This window comes from Callorhinchus milii, unplaced genomic scaffold, assembly GCF_018977255.1.
Source record: "Callorhinchus milii isolate IMCB2004 unplaced genomic scaffold, IMCB_Cmil_1.0 Scaffold6, whole genome shotgun sequence".
Classification (NCBI taxonomy): domain Eukaryota; kingdom Metazoa; phylum Chordata; class Chondrichthyes; order Chimaeriformes; family Callorhinchidae; genus Callorhinchus; species Callorhinchus milii.
The window spans coordinates 27933183-27956739 of record NW_024704747.1 but is presented as its reverse complement, the minus strand read 5'-3'; the positions used below and the strand labels follow the sequence as shown (position 1 = coordinate 27956739).

The 23557-nt window shown below is 39.1% G+C and overlaps 1 protein-coding gene across 1 annotated transcript in view; it reads right to left on the bottom strand.

The window, feature by feature from the left end:
- The window catches only part of LOC103176418 (myosin light chain kinase, smooth muscle), a 78027-nt gene that overhangs the window by 5794 nt on the left and 48676 nt on the right, over positions 1-23557 (bottom strand). Inside the window, exons 15-27 of the mRNA XM_007889937.2 lie at positions 22958-23038; positions 21825-22609; positions 21267-21383; positions 20579-20668; positions 13220-13270; positions 12505-12632; positions 11559-11712; positions 6144-6443; positions 5458-5490; positions 5270-5363; positions 4584-4787; positions 3282-3499; positions 2259-2382 (exon numbers count right to left, since the gene is read on the bottom strand). Coding sequence (XP_007888128.2) covers positions 2259-2382; positions 3282-3499; positions 4584-4787; positions 5270-5363; positions 5458-5490; positions 6144-6443; positions 11559-11712; positions 12505-12632; positions 13220-13270; positions 20579-20668; positions 21267-21383; positions 21825-22609; positions 22958-23038 — 2379 coding nt within the window. The remainder of the gene's footprint in view (positions 1-2258; positions 2383-3281; positions 3500-4583; positions 4788-5269; positions 5364-5457; positions 5491-6143; positions 6444-11558; positions 11713-12504; positions 12633-13219; positions 13271-20578; positions 20669-21266; positions 21384-21824; positions 22610-22957; positions 23039-23557) is intronic.

The window sequence follows — 23557 nt, the reverse complement described above, 5'->3', positions numbered from 1 at the left end:
ATTAATCCAGCATCAACCACCCTTCCTGGTAGCTGTTTCCATCAGTTGATTAGCCTCTAACAAAGCATGTCCTATCTTACAGACTGGCTCAGTTTTACAATACGAGCCATCTGGTGCTGTAGAATAACAATCTCCATGATTCGAATTGTATCTCATTAACAAAAATTAAAATGCTTTCAGGGAAAAGCATTTTGTACGAACTCATTCTTGAATGATTCCACTCAAATGTAAAATTTTGTCACGGGAGGTGACATGGAAACAAAAAGCACTGGATCTATTCCAGCCAATTCAACTACTTTAAACCGTATGTGTAGCAACTTAACGTAGAACAAGGCAAGGACTCATTTATCCGACTGCTGCTTAAAAACAAATATAATCATCGTGTTCAAAACACTCATAACAATGTAGTTGTCAGCGGTTCAGTGTTAAATAAAATGTTTTGGTAATATTCTTAATGATTCAAGTATAAGAAAAAAACATTTCCTCATGTGTGCGCTCTTCTGTGAGTGAAGAGAGAGAGATTCATTACTCTCGAGTCTGCGCAATAGTAAACAATTTAGTTCTGCAATAGGTTGCTGCTGGTATGTCCAGAATGCAGACAACTATGTGCTGTGGTTATTTTTATATAAATATTTTCCGACTGTGGACTGATTTCGCGTGTTTAAATTTGAAATCTACTTGCATCTTAATACCCAGAGTTTCCAAAGTAAAAATAAACTGGTATCCCTTGGGGACAAAGTAGCAGAAGGTTTTGTAATTGGAAAGGCAAAACACTGAAGATCAAAAATCTAATAGCGTTAGCAATTGGATTTGCAAATGACTGACAATTATCAAATCCTCTTGGTATCTGGAGGTGTAGCAAGTTGACCAGTGAATCACTATACTGACAAAAAGTGCAACACCTCCATCTACGTATCTCTGTACTGCCCGAAAGTACAACACTTCATCCCAGGCATCTCTGCTTCGACTCTGAAGTAAACTCAATCAGAACCTAATTAGGTTCTGAGGGATGAAATAGCACATTTTCTCTATATGCCTTTTGGAGCCTTTAATGGGAGAGTCTCACAGTGGAAGAGCACATAGATAACATGCCTTGGATATGTTCCTGACGTGAGAGGCACTACAAATGCAATTTGCTGTTACTGTAGTTTCCTCTATAAGTCAACAGTTTATTTGACCTAGTTAGAACCTTTTCTGATTATGTGGTACGTAAAGCCACTTTGAGTTTTTAAACTCAGTAGATTGGGATCTAAATTGTAAGATCTGCAAAAGGAACAGTAATTAGCGAATCCTGCACATATCTCTCAAAAAAGAACTCGAGATGCCGATCTGAGTTTCAAACAATGTATTACATTCTTGTTATTGGTATGCGATTGGTGCAAGATCAGCATCAATGTCCGGTCCGGGTCCAATGGAATCGGTCGGCAATGTCAGGAATTATTATTTTTTTTTTAAAGTTGCATGCATGCACGCACACAAGGTATTCAGGACTTTAATGGAGCTCGGTAAGTCCAAGATTAGAGGGAGAGAGAGAAAGAGAGAGAGAGAGTGTCTCACACACGGACAGACACATTATCTGCATTGTTTCCATATCCATGATTGAGTCAATCACAATTAATGTGGATATGGGATGCTTTATTTACTGTATTTACAAACCTGTTTGCGAATGAAGAGTGTCAAAATTGATAGCTTCAATTAAAAGTTGCCCTTCCATGAAGCAGTCTCTTTGTACAGCTAAACCGCTTATATTTTATCAGGAAGATTAAATCTGCTTGAACACTGAGTGTATAAATTTGGAAACAGCGTTGCTTTTTCTTTTATATCCTTTTAAAGTGAATAACTGGAAGGAGTGGAGCCTACATACCATGGAAACAATTTTCTATCCGGAATGCAAAAATAAAATGAGTTATCTTTAGACTGTCAAGGGAGTAGCTGGCACTGGGTGCAAACCATGAGCCACCCACGACATTACTCTGAATTCTTTGGAACTCGTTTGTTTCAGAATGGAGGCACAGGAATGCACAAGACCGGAAAAGATCACCGATGTCGATCTGACCGAACCCGAAAGTAAAGGATACATTTGGAACAAGTAATCTCGCGCCATGCTCCGCGCCACTGTCCACCTCTCTGGGGACACTCCCCCACAATAGTCCAAAACATTAACAATTGTGGGAAGCACGAGTAGAAGGATTAAAAGAAAATTAAAAAAAAACACACACACAACCCCACAAATTGTGGTACAACAGGACATAACTTACAAGATGTAGCAGATGACCCCTATGCTCCACATATCTGTAGGGTATCCAATTGGCTCATAGTTGATCACTTCGGGAGCCACAAATTCAGGTGTCCCGAACAGTACCTTCAGAGAGGATGTACTTTCTGCAAGAAACAATGGTTAAGTTACGTTTGAGACTGAGATGTCTATGAGGCGTCTCGTGGTGTGAACTTTCAACATTTTTATGGTCTGTTTAAAATAATAATAATAAATCATAAGTGTTACATGTGATACAGCGCCTTATTGTGTTATTCAGATATCTCAAAGGGCTTCACAGAATATACCGTAAAGTGAATTGACTGTACGTTTTGTGGGCGAAAAACGGCAGCCAATTCCGATAAGCAACACAATTCATTTTAAAGCTTAAATACAGATGTAGCCTGTTAGTGGGTAATGAACATGAAGACAGCAATTGGCAGGATCAAGTGTCCAAAAGCAGCTTCTCGGGATAGGTAGACTGTGTCGCAACAGTTTCAATGAACGCGCCTTTATCCCCTCATTTGCCAAGAGCCTAATCCAATCTTCACAATTCCTCCTTTTACCACAACCATTTCAACAAAGTTACCGCATATTTACGTGCTAATGCCGTCCACAAACCTGAAAAGATTTACGCACTCGGGCACTTGAATTCTTAGAAAGCTTTTGACAAGGTTCCACTGGTGAACCTTCAACAAAGAGGCTTGCATGTTCTTTAATCAAATACTATAAGGCAAGGGGGTTCGGAAATGTTTTCTAGCTAAGTCCCTGTACAAGTGCCAATTGGGACAATATCTTTTCCACACTTTTCAAATATTATGCTACCCCCAATCAGTTCAAATGAAACTCAGCAACTGTACTAAGACACTGTGGCAAATTGGAAGGATGGGTTGTGTGAGAATTTAAAGGAAGATCGTATGTAAAAATGCAAACCATATGAAACCAACTGAAATCTGCATCATACACATTGGTGAAGACATTCAGTTAATATTCAAGTCATCAGTTAACACTCGAGCAAGCTCATTACCTAATTTTCTGGCAAGTCCGAAGTCAATGAGCTTGATTCTGGCTCCAGTCTTATTGACGCACATGATGTTTTCAGGCTTTAAGTCCAGATGTACTATTTCCTGCTTGTGGATGTACTGAACCCCTTCATTGATCTGCAGCATGTACGTGATACATTCTCTCTCAGTCAACTCAAAATCCTCAGCGATTATTCTTTCAAACAGTTCTCCTCCTGAAACTCTGTGGGACAACACAACATGTTATCCCAGTCTCTGGTGAGACGGCACAGCTTGGTAGTTGAATTCACTAGATCTCTATTGTGACGTTAAGGGACAGTTGGAAGCAAGAAACTTGCAAATTCTTGCAGCTCATCACACAGAAAGCTCTGAGTGTGTCAAACAAAGTGATAACAAGAAGAAAACTGCTTATGGCAGAAAGGTACTCAGGTACCACCCATCAGCAGGCTACAGGGAAATATAAGCAGGTCTTTATTCTTAGGAAAAAAGATAAGAGGGAGAAAATGTCCTCCCATTTATACAAAGTATGTCAGACTTTGTATATTAATATTGCTGAAATGTTAGAGACAATAAACTCGTTCAGTCAGAATAACGAAATGAAAGACCTTCTTTTCTAAATATGGAATGAATTTTAGATTCCAAAACCACTGATTGCAACATAGCTTGTGTCTTATAAAAGGTTATGTTGACAGCTCACTAAAACGTTCCTAGACTGGAGCCAGTATTATGCTCAGTTCTATTATTGGCAACAACAATTTTCACTTCTATTGAACTATACAAAAGTATTCAGGTGGGATTTGAAAGCCAAGGGAAGGGGTGAGAGGGAAAGAGGGAAGGATTTGGGGAGAGAATTCCTTAGGACAGAGCAAAGTGGGTGAAAGCTTGTCCACCGATGGCGGAATGGAGGAGGTGGGGGCATGAAGCAGGCTGGAGTTATAGTGGAGGGATAGGGAGGGAGGTAGGGGTCAGGATGATGGGCCCACAAACATAGTGTGGAAGGTTGGAAAATAGGAAGATTTGTACAGGCTGATCTGTAAGATGCAGAGCTGTGGGATCCTGGATGCACTAGATAGTGTGTGATGAAGTAAAAGGCTGGCAAGCAGTACACTGTAAACATCGTCACCAAACACTGGGTTGACAACATCCAAACTCATTTCACGCAGAAAGAACCCGCAGACTACAGGAAGTTGTGCTAAGCTACTTGACCACTCAGTTCCCAGAGATTTTATAATTAAATTCTCAGTAACATCTTCAAAATTGCTCTGTGGTAGACAGTGGAGATGCTTATAATCTAATAAAACACTTACATTTCCAACACCATGACTATGTCTGACTTCGACTCAAAGGCATCGATGCATTGAACAAGCTTTTGATGGTGCAGACAATTCATGATGCTGATTTCTAGACGCACATTCTCTTTATCCTTTGCGGAGAAAGCTTTGAAAAATTTCCCCGCCCAAACCTTTCCAGTTTTCTTTTCAGAAAGTCTGTAAACCTGTCCGAATTTCCCCCTAAAAGCAAAACAAATGTTTGACACACATATAAGCCAAGGGATTTTTTTAAAAACATATAGAATGGTGTGGATAAGGAGTTTCATGCAGTTTTCAAAATTCCCCACCAGTAAATTGTCCTTTCATAATAATAATATTAATGGCAATTCTGTCGGCAATCACCAAGCGATTACTATTTAGATATTCTTACAGAATTTTAGACACATTTTACAGAATATTATTTGATAGTTAACGACATTGTATGATTATTACTTGTTATATTTCTGCTTTCATATTACTTTAATCATACAAAGGTTTGAAACAACAGCAATGCTCAGCCGATAGAAATCTGCGTTTAATAATTCTGGATAAAAGTGTCCCTTGAAATTCAGGTCCCACCAGTGTCAATTCTTTAGAAAAATACCCTGATGAGTAGCACAGTAAAAGCAAACTAACAGATAAAGAGATCAACTGAGGATGAGTGTTGTAACTGTCACACTCACGTTCCTATTTTCTCTAATATATTGTAATAATCAGCGACTTTCTCGGTTGTGTTGACTGTTACATCCCGATAATCTGGCTCGCTCTCCTTCTCATCTGTAATGCAATTTTTTTAAAAAAGTTGTTAAAAAATGAAATAAATCACACAGAAATTGATAGATTTAGCAGCACTGCAAAAAAGCATAGTTACCATCATCGGACAGGTCAGCCTCTTCCTTGTGTTCTTAAGTGAAAACAAAACACAACAATAAGAATCATTGCATTTGATCTGGTGACTTATCGCGTCTCAAAACACTTAATAGATATACTGTAAAGTGGATTGTTGGTATTTTGGGGGCAAAATGGTTACTTCCGTTCATAATAAACCATTTACACAAGAGCAAATCGAGTTAAAAGAACAAGGGGCAATTGGGAAATCAATTTAACGTATAAAATCCACTGAATCGTTTTCCAGAAAAAAAATGTGCTCAGTTTTATTAACTCACAGGGGGCAAAACAGGATTACTGTATCATCCAAGCACATAAACTTCAGTTTCAATTGATGTATTTTTAAGCATCAAATGATCCATTGATGACCGATCGACTAATCCAATGCCAGAATAACAAGTAAGCAGCAGCGCACGATTAAAATCAAAAGACTTTTTTTGGTGAGAAAGCAGGACTTCCTCTCAAGCTCATTAAGCAGCCAATGTATGAGATAATTTAAAGCTTTCTTGTGTCCAGTCTTTATCTGGAAACACGGAACAAATGTAAAAAGAAACCCAGATCTTAAAACAGCAGTGGGTAATGAAAACAACACGTACAGGATGTACTTATCGGGGAAGATCACTTAAGGGGCGATTTTATTCTCTTCAATTTCTTAGAAGTAGTACAAACCTTCTTTCTCTCCCACTCTCACCAAATCAGATTCTTGGCTAGGCTCGCTGGTCCCATAAACATTAACAGCTCGGACCCGAAATTTGTACTCTTTGTCCGGGCTGAGGTCACTCACACAGAAAGCTGTGCTGCGACAAGTGGTTAGGTCTGTCCATTGTTGCTCCACTGAATTCCAAACTTCCACCACGTAGGATTGAACAACACTTCCCCCGTCATACGTGGGACCGTACCACGACAGCGTCAGCGTAGAACTGCGCACATCCGATGAACAAGGCTTTCCAGAGGGTGGGTCGGGCCTGTCTGTAAACATGAAAGGGAAATAATAATAATCCTTGCGTTCAATATGGCGTCTTATCGCGTCTTCGGGACATCGCAAAGCACGTCACAGAATACACTGTAACGGATAGATAGAGTTGCTTTAATCAGTTTATTCACTGGTGAAGGAAACTGAGGGGAACCTTATGTTCCATCAGACCACACCCAATGATTTTTCTTTCCAACTTAATGCGTGGGGCAAACATATTTTTTCATTTGATGAGGCTACATCACCCATCACATCTGCAATATTCCTGAATCCATAGAATGATGGTGAGTAATCTGCCTTTCTGAGGGAAGGGGAAGTAAAGGGAAATTGATATTTGCATTTGACTGAAATAATCATCATGTCATCTGTGTTTACTAATAAGTTGATTCATGTTGTGTCCAAAATATTGTCTCTCAGCCTGAATAAGGTTTTTTGATACTGATTTAGTCAACTTCTGTTTTGAAATGAAATGACACTGAGACTTTATGAAAATACTTTTACATCAAATCAGTCAGTTTACCCACATCAATTTTACTGCTTTGGAAATGAACCACAGACAAATTCCTTGAAGATTACTGTGTCTCCCTAAGATGCAGTGGAAGACTTTTTCTTTGGCAATTTGCAAGACAGGGATTTAAAAGCGCTACAAGAACAAACATCGCGGCTTAATATTTCAGACAAAAGACTTTCCACGATATTGTATCACAGTCGTAAGTAAGTTTGCGATTCCACAATTTGCTGATTCGCAGAACGCAGCCTAAAAAGGTCACCTGCATCATGTCAGGCATTTTTAAACACAATTTATCATGCTTGCATGCAGGGGAAAGCAGAATAAATCCTAGAAGGAGATAAAACCAGGACAAAAAAAAACGTTGAATTTAAAAACAACCTTGTAGAGAAAAATTCCAGTGAATGAATAAGAAATTATTTCTCAAGGTCTCTCAACTGAGCCTGGCACAAACTCTTCTAATTGCTCCAGTATATGGCACAGGATACACAATCAATTATATCAAAATATACTATCAGTACTTTCCTCGTGAAACACTTAGAAAGCCTTGTTGTCTGACCAGTGCCAAGAAAACTTGGTGAACTCCATTTCAGCACAGAAACCATGTTGCTCAACACAGTCTGGATGCTGATTTGAGAGTGATTTGTTGGCAATAGTAAGGACTATTTTTTTTGCACTGTAATTGAGAAGGTTTGGATACTTGGCATGTGATCGAGTTGTAGTCCAACTTATTTCTTATCAGATCACATCAAACCTCTAAAATATTGAACAGGCTGATGAATATTTTCAACGGTGTTTTATAAATTCCAATAATTGCCTATTTCTTATTAAGATACAGAAAGATATTAAGAAAAGTCGCATGAAAATGACACAGGACAAGTTAAATCGCCTCTAACTGGGATAAAAAATGTGTTGTCGCAAATTTGTACAAGACAACAGCCTCAAAACAGCACGATCGTCGGGTGAAATTATTGCAGGTTGCCAGGTTAGTAAACAAGAGTTTGGCAATGATGTGATAGCGATGCATCACTGATTATATTATAAACTATAACCAAGATATGAGGATTATGTTTTATTGGTTATCGGGTGATCTGTGGAATATGATCAAAGTGACAAGGCATCAGGTTTTAACAAACCCAATCAGAACTTAACGCAAAGAAAAATGTACATGTTTTCTGTTCATCTAGAATTTATTTTTTCAACTGTTTACTCCTCTGTGGTTACAGTGGTTAAAGTGGTTAGCCTGTGGTTTGCTATTCGACTGGACATGTGGGATGAAGCAATACATTTGGATCCATCATTTGGCATCCGAAGTCTAACCCATTTTAAAGGATTCAGTGTGTCCAAACTTGTGGTAAGTACAATTCTTGCAAAACATATTGTTTATCCTTTGCATAAATATTAGAGAATTGATCTTTTTTCCACTTTAGCAGACTGTCATTCTGTAAGGAAAGTTTTCCATTCCAATCCAGTCTATAAAACTATTGCTTTAATTCGATTTTCTTTAAAACGTGTGTATATTTTCTCATTCATTTTTATCTCCTACCTTCACATTTTATTTCCTCTTTCAGCCAAGGAAGCTGTGGAATCAAGTTAATAGTGTAGGTGGGATGACTGGAATTCTCAGTTTGGTTTGAAGACTCTTAAGCAACGGTGATGGATTTCTGCGTGTGTCAGACACCCGGACGACCAAAATAAATAAATAAATAAATAGCCAGGTTTGGTGGCTCCTGCAGAGCAGGACCAGCTTCACCTGCTTCATCAATGACATTCCTTCCATTCATCAATTCCACGCACTCTTTGCTCCATTCCCAACACACGAAGAATGAAGCATCTCCAAGCCACAGTAAGGTCTGAATACCACCCAGGCTTGGGCGCTATCCAGCTAACATCTGTGTCACATAATTGTCTGGCAGTGACTTGCTCCAACAAGGCAGCTCAGCCACCTTGATCCCTCCCCTGCCTCGAATTCCAATAGCATAACCTCCATCAACATCCTGGGTCAGCGGGTACTGGGTACTCTCTGAGAGATCTACAAGGTTCAAGTCAAGATGGTGATGGAATGTTGACCGCTATGCTTTATGGCTGCTGTGTTACTGTACAGTAACCCAAAAATATAGCTTGGTGGCACTTTCCCAGCCCAAAGACCGCCACCACCCAGAGGAAAAAAAAAAAACAGCCGTGTCATCCTGGGAACACCAACACCTCCAAGTTTCCATTCAAGTCACACCACATGCCAACTTGGACATATTTTGATGCTGGATCAAAACTCCTTGACTAACACCATCAACAGTGTGGGAGCCCCAAACAGACAAGGTCTACAGTACTTTAAAGAGGCCTTTGGGGAACTAGGGGCAGACAGGAATCGCTGGCCCTAACACATTCCAAGAATAAGTAAAAGAAAAAGGTATTTTTTTTTTATATGAAGGTATTCAAGTTCGATATTTCACTAAGGTAATTACTTGTTGAAATATTTTGGATTACAGGCTAGGAATCCTGCGCTTTCACGAGGAAACCTTTTATGCATAAACACGATTAGATGTTTAGATGCTTGAGTGACAGATAAAGAGCAGACACCAGTTAACCAATACAATTTCTTTCTCTGGGCTTTGGAGCCACAGAAAGCCACTTAGCAATCAACAGGCCAACTTGGACAAAATCCATCCTGCCACTATTGGCAGCACCCCGCTTTAGAAATAAATCAACTTGAAGAAACAAGCCATAAAAGGCTATAACTGAAATCTGCCTCTCAGCCGACGCAGCTACCTAAAACTTTTACTGCTCGCTGCAAGATTGTTCTAAGCGCTTTTCTTTTTATAGGACAGTCCCTTAGTGGAAAAATCTCTTGTTATTTTAACTGCAAACATAACCCTGAAAAAATGCCTGAAGATTCCAACAAGGACTCAGCTGGGTTTCTGAAACACAGATGTACAAAATTGGGATCTTGCTTCAGTCCGTCAATGTACCACCACTACAGCAACAACAACTTGCATTTATTTAGCGCCCCTCATGTAGGGTAGCGCCCAGGAGCGCTTGACAGTGGCAAAGCACCAAACCGTGCCGGGGCGTGGGGAGGGGAGGGGGTAGAGGGGCGGTGACCGTAGACACGGTCAAAGAGGAAGGCGCAACCTGAAGATTGGGAAGGAAGGGGGCAAGGTGGATGGATAGAGAGAGGGTGCTCCAGAGTTTCGGGGCGCAGTGGCTGAAAGTGCGACCACCGACGGTGGAACGGAGGACACGAGGGACAAGCTGGAGACGAGTCCACACACTTGCTACCACACTCCAGCAAAGCAAGTCATTCACTGCACTGGATGTTGAAATTGCAGTGTGACTGAGCGTAAAGAGTAAAAAGTTCAAAAAAAAAACTTATTAAAAATAAATACGAAATGCTGGTTTGTTCAAAGCAGTCACGTCATCTCAGGTTTCGGAAAACTGTATAAACTGTGAAAGTGAAGCTCTTGTGGTTTATGACATAATTTTGAAGTCCTTAACTGTGTTACTGCCTCGTAACACACTCCTGGCTATCCACTTATTTAAACAACCACTCCACAATTGTGCTTATCAATTGCCTATGAAAGACATGGATTTGATGTCAAGTTTAGTGCCACGATACTGTACCTTTCATTCGGTTTCTCTTATTTTCCTCATGAGAGACAGAGTTCCAAGAGTAGACAGACACCTTACATTAGTTTGTGACCTCTAAAAGTTGTATCTCACAGATCAGAGCAGGACTCTCCAAATGTGTTAATGAACAAACAGAAGTATAAAATAGTAGTTTAGTCACTTGAGTGTACGAGGAAAATAAAGTGAAACTTGTTTCATCATAGACATCAGTGGTTTGGCTTAAATATATTTAGATAGATTTGGTGTAATATTATGTATCTTTGGAAGAAAAACAGTGGGAAACATTGATTAAATGGTCCACAACATTTGGATCTGCTCCCTTTCTGGCTTAACTTGTCCTTATCTCAGTGAAAGCTCTCCAGTGACTGCTTTCAGCCAGATTGGGGTCTGACAAATGCAGAAACCTATCACAAACTATACAGCATTCCATATATGTATGCCATATGTGGAGACACTGCTGAGTGCAATTGGCTGCCATGTTTCGCCCACAAAATATACAGTCAATTCACTTTACAATATATTCTGTGAAGTGCTTTGAGACGTCTCGAAGACGCAATAAGGCGCTATTATTATTTCTTTACCTGGAATGGAGTGCACTCTATCTCTGGACCCTGCTTACCAAATCCAATCAGTATTAGGTAAATGTTGGCAAGAACCAAAGCCCGTTTTTTTCTGGTCGAGTTATTCAGCTCATGTAACAAGGATTTAATTTCTCGTCTTGGGGAAAAAGAAACTATGACGATTTAATTTGTCGTTTCTGCTTCTAACTGGATGATTGCACAAAAATCAATACCAGGGTGTTGCTTTGTGAAAGCTTCAAGGTCGCTTCAAGGCTTCAGTCAAAGCATTTGATGCAAATGCTAATGTATCAGACATTTTGCAATGTCTATTCATATCTATTAAGTATTTAAATCGTATTAAGCAGAAGTATTCTATATACATAACGCTGTAAAAACAAATTTAGGCTTTGTTGACTTACCAACAACTGTGACGTTCACAGGAACTTGTTTGTTTCCGATCTTATTTTCTACCAGTAAAGTGTAACAGCCAGAGTTATCGGGCTTAGATGAGAGGATGATGAGTTTGCTGCTGGTGTCAGTGTTTTCTATTTTTATATGAGCATTTTCTACAATCTGTAATGAGGATAAAGGACATATTTAAGAAATCAAATTGCTTTCAGGCAAGTAAAATCAGGCAAGTTACTGACCCCACCCCTTACTTGTCTTCTCAGAAGAATTGCTATCATGCACTCTTCTCAAGAATAGCCCACAATAACAGCAGATTACAGCTTTCAAAATGTCCCCTGTCTGATCAATATGATTCTCAGTCTACCTGCCCACAAATAAGATCTCTTTCAGAAGAGAAGGCAAATTCATTTTAGGAATGCGTTGAAAGACTTCTAAGTTACAATCCTTCCCAATTGCCCAAGGAAGCCTGACTTCTTGTACTCTACATAATAATATGATCCCTCAAATCAACCAAACCAGTTTAAGACATTTCACCTTTGCCCGACTATTCTGGGTCATTTTCCTTTGGAAACTACTGACTTTCAGCCCTATCTGCTGCCAAATTGCAATGGCTTCGACCCAAGGCAGTTACAGTCGAATAGGTATTTCTCCTGGCTGGTGAACTCAGGAATTAAGAAATCTATCTGTGGTTTTATAATTGATTTATTCATTCCGCTCAATCAAGTCCTAATCATGTTTATTACTTGCTGAATCACTGCAGATTCGCAAAGTTTATACTTTGTAAGCAGGACAAATTGCAGCACTCTGTACATCACGTGATAAGGCACTGTGTCAAATGAAAGGATTATTATTATCAAGAACTGGACAGGGGGCACACATTAATTTTATACTAAGCCAACTTACAACCCATTTCTTGCAGCAATTATGAAAGTATGAAGCCAAAGGTATAAACATTACCGTTCGTTTAAATTTTGACCAAGTATAGCTGAATGGTTGCGTTCCAGAGAATTTACATAACAGCTCCACAGATTCCCCAGAACGCACTTTCACATCTCCAGGACACTGCAGTACGTGCGGGACAGCAGCTTTTGAAAACAAAACAAGTTGTTAAGACATAGCAATCTCGCTCTCGCCGATTCACCTTTACATACTGGAGAGTTCAAAAAAAAAAAAAAACACACATTGAAAGCATTTGTGAGGAAGTGGGAACCGTATTCATCTTACACAAGTGGTGGATGAGTTCCAACAGATACCAGTCAACTCACTTGACAATATATTCTGCGAAGCGCTTTGGGATGTCTCAACAACATGATACAGAGCTATGTCAAATGCAAAAGGATTATTATTATTATTATTATTATATGATTTGCTTTATTCCTTTAAACTCAAAAGCTAATGGCAGATGGTGTTTAACAAATATCCCAGATGGCCCCAGGAGCAGTTTCCATCAATCTGATGACTAATACTATGAAACACTATGAAGAAATTCTTTATCAAGTGTTGATTTTTTTGGAGCTACTGACAGAAATGGAGATAGGGTAATTTTCCATTAAAACGTCTGTACGGACCAAGATTATAATGATCAAATTTCACTGGTTGCAAGTTAGAGCAACAGTGCATAGAAAATAACCAGAGGAAAAGTTACATTTACTCTCGATAAGGATTACCTTACCTGGTTTGGGAGTCGTTTTCGGTGTTGGTTTCTTCTTTATTGTGGCCTCCGCTAAAGTAAAAATATAAAGGTACATTTTGAAGAATTTGGAAATTTTCGTTTAAATCTTCAAAACTATCAAAAGTAGAACTTGGCCTCTTTTTTCATTTTGTGAATTCATAACTGTACTCTTTACTCACTCAAGCAGGGAGGGGGGGGAAGGGATGAGAAAAAAACGCCAATTATAGAGTCACTTCACTTTACAGTTTTTTCTGTGAAGCGCTTTGAGACATCTCCAAGATGTGATAAGGCGCTGTATCAAATGCGAGGATTATTATTATTATTACAACAAAAACAAAGAGATGCTAAGTTAAGTGTGTACCCTGTGGTAGACAACTATCTCAACCACAAAATGGTTAAAGTGTTTCAGATTCCTGTCCTGTCATTACTGGCATATTTCATCACTGGCATACTTTTAAGGGCATTTATTGTCACTTTTTTGGAGTGGAAATATTATTTGGCCCACGTTCATTTGTCTTAAAACAGCACAACTCGTCCTTAAACTGACACACGCTTGGTTCTCAGTTCCCGTTTGCTCCTTTCAAAGCAATACGTCAATTCCAGAATTCTGCGAGGGAAAAGGTGAAACAAATTGACGGACATGAAGTAGGATTTAGAAATGTATCGTCTCGATTTCTCAAAGCTTTTGCCAGTCTGTTATTTTCCAGCAGTTTTCACTTGGCAGAAAAATTCGAGGACTTTTCTTGCAGAATCAGGCCCGAAATAGTAGCTCAATCCTGAATATGTGGCTTTTTTCACTAAACAGATGAAACTTGAGCCAAAACATCTGGCAGAAAGTAAAGACAGACAGAAAACTTCCTGCTGATGTCAAAGTCAAGGGTAATCCTCCCATACACTGCACCACTAAAGCATTGTATTTTGCATGTATTATGTATCTAACTTAAAATATTTAACTGAAAGTTCATCTTCCATTTCAACAGTTCAAGACATTTACTGGTGGGCAGTGGACTCGCTTTTGGAATATTTTGATTAACTAGCGTCTGTTGTTCGCTCACACTTTGTGGGGAGCATGTAAAGGCTAGAGCGTGAATCCATGGGAGATGCCCTTTTATGGTAAAACTAAAAATAGCAAACTCAAACTGCCAAGGAAACTGTTCAAATGTACCATTTCTTAAGCTCTCATCATAAACGATTACAGAAAGGCATCAACGAGCGATACTTAACTTGCATTCTGTGACTGACGCCACAATCGGTTCTCAGGATATACCAGTATCTTAACTTCAACTTATACAATGAGAAAAGTAAAAAGAAAATACTTTTTTTTTTTACTTTGAGTAACCTAGATATTTAACTATTTGATAACATTTCAATTAGGTTAACACTGTAAAACTATGGCTGGTAAAATGTCAGAGAAAAGCTTTCAATAGGAACATTTTATTGAACATGGATGGCATCTGAAATTAACCTCTACTTCAGACAGTAACCTGCTAACCTCAAACTACAGCAACAACAACTTGCATTTATATCCCATCCTTGATGTTGGGAGGATGTCCCAAGACACTGGTTAATCAAGGCTTTACACCCAAGCTGGGGGTTGGAATCAAGAGGGGTAGAGGACAAGGGGTGTGGGAATGGGAGAATGACCGAAGGTTCAGTTAAAGAGGAAGGTAGACCGGTCTTGAAGGAGATCAAGGAAAGTCCATAAATGCTCATCTGTCCTTTCAGATAGAGCTCATCTTAAGCAGTTCAGGAAATTCAAATCTTTTGCCTGTACTAATCTCACTGGAATGCTAATTGGTTGGTATTTTAGGGTTGTGGGCTAGCATAGAGAGAGAGAGAAAGAAAAGAAATCAAGTAAATTTCCTGTTTGTGCTCAACAAACAATAACTACTGCTGGAAAGTGCATCTGTGTGAATGTCAGGCGAGGTCAGATTCAACAGAAACTGATGGATACCATACCTGCATGGTCTATCTATCCTTATTATCTAGGTTAATACACAAATAAGGATCAGCACCTATAGACCCAGAGTACAGCAAAAGGCAGCACTTTTAGAATGGAAGAACATTGGAGGGAGGAGGAAATATTGGAGTATGTCTGAATTTGAAACAGCCATTATTCCAGGTGCCACGTCTTGTTCCACCTGCAGATAATTTATAACACACCAATTGCACTATCCTAAGCATAAGAGATAAATGACCGTAGCCCATTTTATGATTCCATTTAGATCACTGATCGACATATTGTAGTTATTCATTTCAGTCTACGTACAAGGTATATTCTAGGTATCTTTGTGTCTTCAGTAACTCATGTACACTTATTTAATCCAATGTAAGGTCCTTCGCAAAAGGAGCTGAGTAACAGCAATTTCTGTACTGTATGCTGAGAAAAAGGAAAGAATGCTTGATGGATTATGTCTTGATTTGAGTAATCATCGCTGGCAACTCCCACACTCATTTAAAATATTTCTCTAAATTGCTCGTTAACAAAACAAACTCCATCTATCCCAGCCAGACCCAGTGCCATCAGCTTAATATTGCTTCAAAGAGTGGGAACTAAAACATGTGACTTTTTTTCATTTCACACACCTTTTATGACTGTGGCCTCATCGAGTGAAACTGCAAGTTCAGCGCCAATTTGCGTAGCTTTTGGGCAGTTTGTGCATAGCTCATGTTCAATGGGAACCAGGTCGAGACTTTCCAAATTCACTCACAGACAACAGAAGATATCCCCTTCAATCACAGCTATCCAGGCTGATTCGATTCTTTTATAAGAAACATCGCAATGATATCAAGCAAGTGAAAAGCGTTCCCATCAGTTACCATGTTAAAACAACAGCGAGATATTTTTTCAAAACCCTTTATAAAGGATTTCAAATGGGTGATATTATCCTTTCAAAGCTAGCTTAACCACAACCCCTCAATTAAATTATAGTCTTCTTAAGATAAACTCTATTCTCTCCAACCCAAATCCTTTTCATTCAAATCTTCATTTCAAGAGCAGTAAGCTGTGAGTTCATATAACAAAATAATGCACGAGTTGCACTGCAATACTTCACTTCCACTGAAATAACCCGGTTGTATTGAAGTCTTGCTGCTCCCTTCTAGACACTTACCCTGGAAGACGTTTTGTAATTGAACTTGAAGTATCAGCCATGATCTAATAGAATGGCGAAACAAGCATGAGGGGCTGAATGGCCTCCTCCTGTTCCTATGTCACCAGTTACCGAAACATCCCAAACAGTTTTTTTTAATTACTGCAAAAATACCGTATAAAATATTTATCTCTTTTAAAATAAAACAGTTCATTTCTTCGGAGAGTTAGACAATTCATGTAAACCTAAGGTGGTTTCTTGACTGACTATCATCAAAACGAATAAGTCAAAAGACCACCCTAGCTTCTATTCTATTTACGGTTCTTGATGTGCAATTTGCCTGTGTCAATGAGTCCTTCTGAGCTTGTTCAACACAAAATGCTCTTATAATAAAACAATTTGAAACATTTCATATGCTCTAGAATGTTTTATTTGCTAAAACAGGCGCATACTAGTGGCTGTGACCACCTGTGAGGTTTGTTTATCAAGTTTTCCCTAACTTACTGACAACCTACAAATTTCTCTGACACAAACGACTCGTGTCAGTTTATATTAATATAAGCCATAACCAGGAGAAAGTGCTCAAGATTCCCTTCAGATGCAATGCATTGACAGCAGCAAAGTAAAAGGTGCAAGGCTGCCAAGTACCATGTATGGTGTATGTGCGCTCAGTGGAGACAAAGCAACTTATTCCAAGGTGAAGTAAGTGGAGACAGATTCCGTTTGCAATTGGAAAACTCACGGACGCAGATGACAATGCAATGACCAGTAATAAAAAAAAATTAAGCTGCATGCAAAATCCAGAGCAAAAACTGCGGTGTTCCAACTGGGTCTACAAGTCAAAATGATGATCATCAACTTCGCCACTTTGTATACATTAAAACCTACACATTATTTTCTTTAAACTTTTGCCAATTTTTTTGCACATACATAGATGAGTAATTGGTTATGTAATTCAGATTGGTGAGCTTTCACACTTCACCCACAAAACACACAGTCACTGCACTTTACAGCATATCCTGTGAAACGCTTTGAGATGTCCTTCCGACGCAATAAGGCGCTATATTAAATGCAAGGATGATAATTATTATTATTATAAGTGTATTTCTTTGATCTTATTAACTCCTGGAGTTTGGAGCTTCGATCCCTGCAATTCAAAAATCCTGGCGCTGTGTTGACTTAAAGCAGCCAATAACATCATCTAATACCCTGAACCATCTGCATCTGCACCCAACTGGAAGCATCGAAAATGATCTGAATTTTCCTTATTTGGAATTGTATCAACTTCGGAGATAAAACGATTTTCAAAAGAGATAAAGAGAACAGCAAATGCTAGAAATCTTTTTTATCTCTTTGAATTTCAGGAACTGGATTGACCCATTAGGACCTTTACTGGCAGAGCTATCCAGAGATACCAAACCCATTTCAAAGGAACAATGTGCAAATAACAACATGGTATCTTCATGAAATAGATTTGCCATTAAAGATAATCAAATGTTCTCTCTTGTTCGGGAAATCTTTTTTTTCTCGAAACGACCTCCCAGTTCATTTTTATTCAGTAAACCGAGCCTTTGGACTTCATCCTTGCAAATTTGAAGCAATGCCAGTGGAGAGGAAAAGTGCTACAACTCTGTGATTAAGAAAAATGATTTATTACTCATTTATTAGTACCAGAGCAGCATAGATTAGAGCAGAGATAGAGCATTGTGTTTAGATTTCATCATATTTTGGCCAAATAAATGAGAAGACATCAGCAAACTGCACGATCTGCATGTGATTCTACAAGTGATTAAATTGTCTCTAACTGTTCCTCAAAGTGGAGTTCTCCTCCCCATCCCCCCACCCCAGTAACATACTGTTCAATGTTTTAACAAATTCCCCCCACCCCCACCCCCGCAGATTATTTACTTTCTTCCAGCAACACTCAATGTTAACAGCTCCCCAACCATCTTAGACTCCCCACCTGACTGAGTACCCTCCCTGACAAATGGTAAGCACTTTTATAACCTGCTGGTGAAGGAATGCATGAGACGGAAAGTCTAAAAGTACTGCCTGTTCAGAGAGCAGCATTCTGCTGCAATAAAATTTTACTGTCACTTAGCACTTGGCTCACAGTTGCAGTTGGGGAATTGTTGGATTTGGCATCGTGGACTTGAGCGTTAGTCCTCTAGTCATGAGTAGGAGAACCAGCCCTGTGATAGGAGCATTCACTCCAGTATATACGGGACGTCTGTCGGCTATTTAAAAAACATTCAATGCAAAGTTTATTTTTTGTGACTTCGGGAAATAGGAGCTCCGGGACACTGACCCACATGAAGGGCGCTACATAAAGGCAAGTTGTTGTTTTTGTTGGTGAAATAACAGATTCTCAGGGAAAAGTCATAAATATATAAGATATATGTGCAAACTTCCCTTGCACAAAGTCTCCATCATTGTCCTGTTTTGCTTAAAACACCATCTGACCATGCTTGAGGTTAGGTCTTTATTAGGTGTTGATATCCTGACACATGTAACGTGACCTGCATAAATGGAACTAATGGAACAGTAAAACCCAGACAAATGTCTTTTCCAGGAAAACATCATGCCTGTTATGTTAAAAGAAAAGTAGAGGCTTTCTTTTCTCTGCCCCCACCGTCTGAAACTGCATCCCACAATCTCTTTGTCTCGCTCCCTTCCCTGCCTCCCTTCAAGGCACGTCTCAAGACACTCCTCTTTGACTGCGTTCTTCGGTCACCCTCCTGCCCCTTCCCTCCCTACCCTCCACCCCTCCCGATCCCAACCTCCTGCTCAGGTCCAAATCCCTGACTGCCCAGCACCTTGAGACATCCTCCTGCCATGAGAAGCGCCGTGTAAATGCAATATGTTTTCGTTATATTTTAACTGCAGCAAAAGAAAAGCAAAGGAGCATAAGAAGAATAGCTAAGTTGTTTGATAAACAAGACCAAAAGTATCCTTCACCTCGGTGACCTGTATTTGCCAATTTAGTCAGGTTCTAAACAGATTCATCCATTTTATGACTAGCGACTTAATTCTTGTAGCCTAGAGTGGGCCACATGGAAACACAAGCATCTGGTGAAATTGATGAAGAGCACCAACAGTAAAGACTGTGAACGTTTCTGTACACATGGTTAACATCATGACACTTCGCAGGATGTGAATGTTTTGTTCATTATCTGGTTCACTCCCAGACAATGAGCAAAACCTCAGCTCCCTGGCAGAATTATTCACTTTAAAGGCTGTGTTTATATGGAGAAGAGTGGAGGGCTGGCAATGATTATACAAGGTACCAATCTCAACAAGGGATTTAGTCTAGACAGTTACTGCAAAAGTGAAGATTGAAAATGTAATCCACAATATGATAAAACATCAGACTTCAATTGTCAAGTGAAATTAACCATAATCTGAGTTCCAAGATACCACTACAGCCTTGAAATCACTTTTTTTTAAGTACCTGCATAATATAATGTAGATTGTAAGTTTTAAAGGATGGCTGTTATTCCATTTCAGGGCCCATTTCTGAACAAGAAGTACCAGTCAGTGTCGATCAATGTTTCGCTCACAAAATACCGTCAATACACTTTACAGTATATTCTGTGAAGCGCTTTGAGACGTCTCAAAGATGTGATAAAGCAATATATCAAATGCAAGGATTATTATTACGTAGACTATCAGTACCCTTGGTCTCATTGGCACAAGATCATATACACCACAATATATTTCAGCAAGAATTCTGATAGTTACATTCTATAGTCAGTGTAAATGAAGTGAATCCTCTACGGAGAGTAATGGCCTTCTTGAATTTTGCTGTTGGCATAAAACGAAATGCCTAATAAGTGTTTTCTCTAGAATGACTTCTCCATTAATAAGTCAATTAAAACATGCTTGCAGCAATATAGGTTATGTTTCACCAAATATTGCCTAAAAGGGTTTTCCTTCTTGAAAACATGGTTTTCAAAGATCCCATTTTGTTTATTTATTGTTTTTTTTTTAAAATGAGATGAAAGCCCAGATTTATAATCGAGGAACATTGTGTTAACATAGAAAGCAGCAGACTTTTTATATTAAAAAGTTTTAGAGTCAACATTCATAGCATAGTTTTGTCAAAGGAGAAATTCACATGTCCTGTGCCAGAGGTTAAAATAACACAGTGTTTTTGTAGCACATATGGCAGTTTCTTCAGTGAAAAGGCTTTAACTAATGAGAAAATAGCTGGAAACCCAAGCCATTCCTTATTTGGAAACCGGTTGAATAAATGACTTAAACTCACCACAGTCAGTATCTAAAGTGGGGATGATATTCGATTTGACCTTTTTCAATTTTTTCTCAGTAGCTTTGGGTGTCTTAGGTGTGGTTGGGTCTGAAAAACAATGACAGAAATAAATAAATTGGGTTGACTGATGAGTCTAATATCACTGAACCTCTGATGTATGGGGATTACACAGCTTGCTTTAAAATGCGCTCGTTCGAAAGGTACATTACAAATTACATAATAAATTCACTCAGTCTATCTTGAGTATACCAGCTTAACTCTTTGTGTTGTTTATAGATTCACAGAGAAGATTATATAGATTGGGAGGATTTTCTCTGGATATCAGTACTTTGCCCAAACCCAATCATCATCATTATAAAATATTTTGTTTGGGCTCGTGTAAAATAACGAAACCTCCATCTGCGTATATTCAGTTATCAAACAGTTAATTTTTATTATCTACCCGCTCTTACTTTTAATTTTCTCAGATCAGAAAATGCATTGGTTATTTACTTTTGCATCATTTACATAACTAGGCTACGAGAAAATCAGGTTTAATGTTCAGTCGGTTATTGTTTCTGTTGGCAGACTAGAGGAAGGAATTCAGTACTTAATGTTACGGCTTAATAACAGGAAAAAGGAGAAACAGGGTTAAATGCAAGGGAACGAAGCTTCAGAGAGTTCCCATGCTGCTAAATAGTCTTACCAGTCACAGAAACCAAACAAGCACACTCCACTCTCCCTGCAGAATTCTCAGCTATGCATTTGTACTGGCCTTCATCTTCAGGAAGAACTGCCTCAATATTCAATGTACACAGTGATCCTGGCACAAATAAAAGCTTGTGAAAGACCAATGTCCGCAGGGATTTTGAGCAAAGATTCAAACACAACCTTCAAATCAGTCAACAAAATTAGAAATTATCAACCTACAAAGTCATAAACTTCAAAAGTTTCCGGACATCTACTGCAATCAAAATGAATATTAGAAATCAGAGCTATAAACCGGACACTATTTTAATATTTTAAGAGCGAAATTAATAATGATCAATTGCATGCTAAATATCCAGTGAAGAAAAAAAATTCTAATCATCCCTTAAACTTTGAAAGATAAAATAGAGACTGAAGTTTTGCCAATGTAACATTGAAACAAATATTACTCTAAATTACAGCACCTGCAAGGTTTTAAAATGTTAACGTAAACCTAGTGTGCTAGTGGGACGATAATTAAGACTTTGATTTAAATCTATTCCTTGGAGATAGTTACCTTCTCGAGATATACTCATGAACTTGGATGACTTGACGGCCTTTCCATCTACAGTCCAGGTGATCACTGGGGATTGTTCAGCCACAACCTGACATTGCAGCACCAAACGTGCACCATCTGCTACCTGAACATCCTTTAACGCTTCCTTTAAGACTGGTGCGCTGCTAGGACCTTTGGGTTTCTCATTAACCTCACCATCCACACACAGGCATCCATGGTCACAAGCCACATTATCATTCAAGTCCTCTTTTGCAGGTTGGATGTTTTCAGTATCATTGTTGGTCTCCTTTTCAGCAGAACCTTTCTTCTTTGATGCTAGGACACTCCTGAAGTCGGGCTGGGCTGGCTTGGATGTAATTTTTGCTTCCTGTGGTATCTTGGGAATAGTCTTCTTTCCCAGGACTGCCCGAAAATCCACCTGTTGGGGCCCTAAAAATTTCTTTCCATCTTCGAACTGTTCCTTTGGTTTAACATGTGGGGAAAGGGACTTTCGGAAGCTCATTTGCTCTGCCGTTCGTTCCTTCAGTTCTTCTTCGGAAAGGCTTTTGGTGATCACTTTCTTGCACAGCACGCTGCGGAAATCTTTCTGTTCAGCTTCGAGCTGCTTCAATTGCTCTTCAGACCGTTCTTTGGTTTCAACTTTTCTCCTCAGCACTCGACCGAATGCTTTCTGCTCCTCGGGGCTGGCTGTTGTTTCTACTGTCTTCTTTGTGCCAAACTTCCTTATGCCATTACCACCACCTTCCTCTTCGTCTTGAAGGAGGCCGGCCTTTGACTCCTTGTTACTGTTACCAGCAGAGGAAGGAAGGTATTAGAAGGGAGGCTGGTTTAAAAGCTGGACAGAATCTGGGGCTTGATACAAGAATGTTTATAGAAGGGAAGGCTGATTACTGGAACACAATCCATTACTGTACTGCATCACTGATGACTTCAGTAACCATATAAGGGCATGAATAAAAGAGAGACCAACTTCTCTGGCCCTGTACTACAGCACAGCTGTGTGATGTAAACAATTTGCTTGGTCACTTTTGGGGATTAATTTTGAACCTCTTCCAGATTGGATCTGACAGTCTTTGGAAACAGCAGCACAAAAATAGAAGATCTCTTTTGTAGTCCCTGGGAATCATACTTACTCGATGTGGGCTTCATCTTGAGGAAACGAGCCCTCTATGACCACCAAAGACACATGGCAGCTGCATTTGCCAACTTGATTCCTGACGGGTTTTTTTTTTTGAAAGCAAAAGAGGAAGAATATATAGTTAAGACGAGAGGGGGAAAAAAATATAGGGATAAAACAATGACTATTAAAAGGTGTTTGAAGATGCATTTGAAATTTACCAAAGAAAAATGTAATCCTATTAATTCGGGCGCTGCCGTTGAAGCAGATTTGTTATCTTGGGCATCACAGTATGAGCAAACAACTGAGAAAAAGCAGCTTGGGTCCACATACAGTGAACTGCTTATCATGGAAGGAAGTTTAAAAACAAGCTGATTGTAATCAGAGGGATCAGATTTGTGGATTGAACTATAATCAAGCTGTTAACTCTTTCTCAGCTGAAGAAATGAACTCCAGCACATTCGTGTTGCTTTAACAGACTTATGATCCTTTCTGATTTTAGTCATTGATCGAGTTCACATTGGGTTTAGGCTTACATTCGCAGCTGGTTTCAGTACTGCTCAGATATAAAAGCGTAAGGCAGTATACCAAATGGAAGGAATGTTATTATTTATTA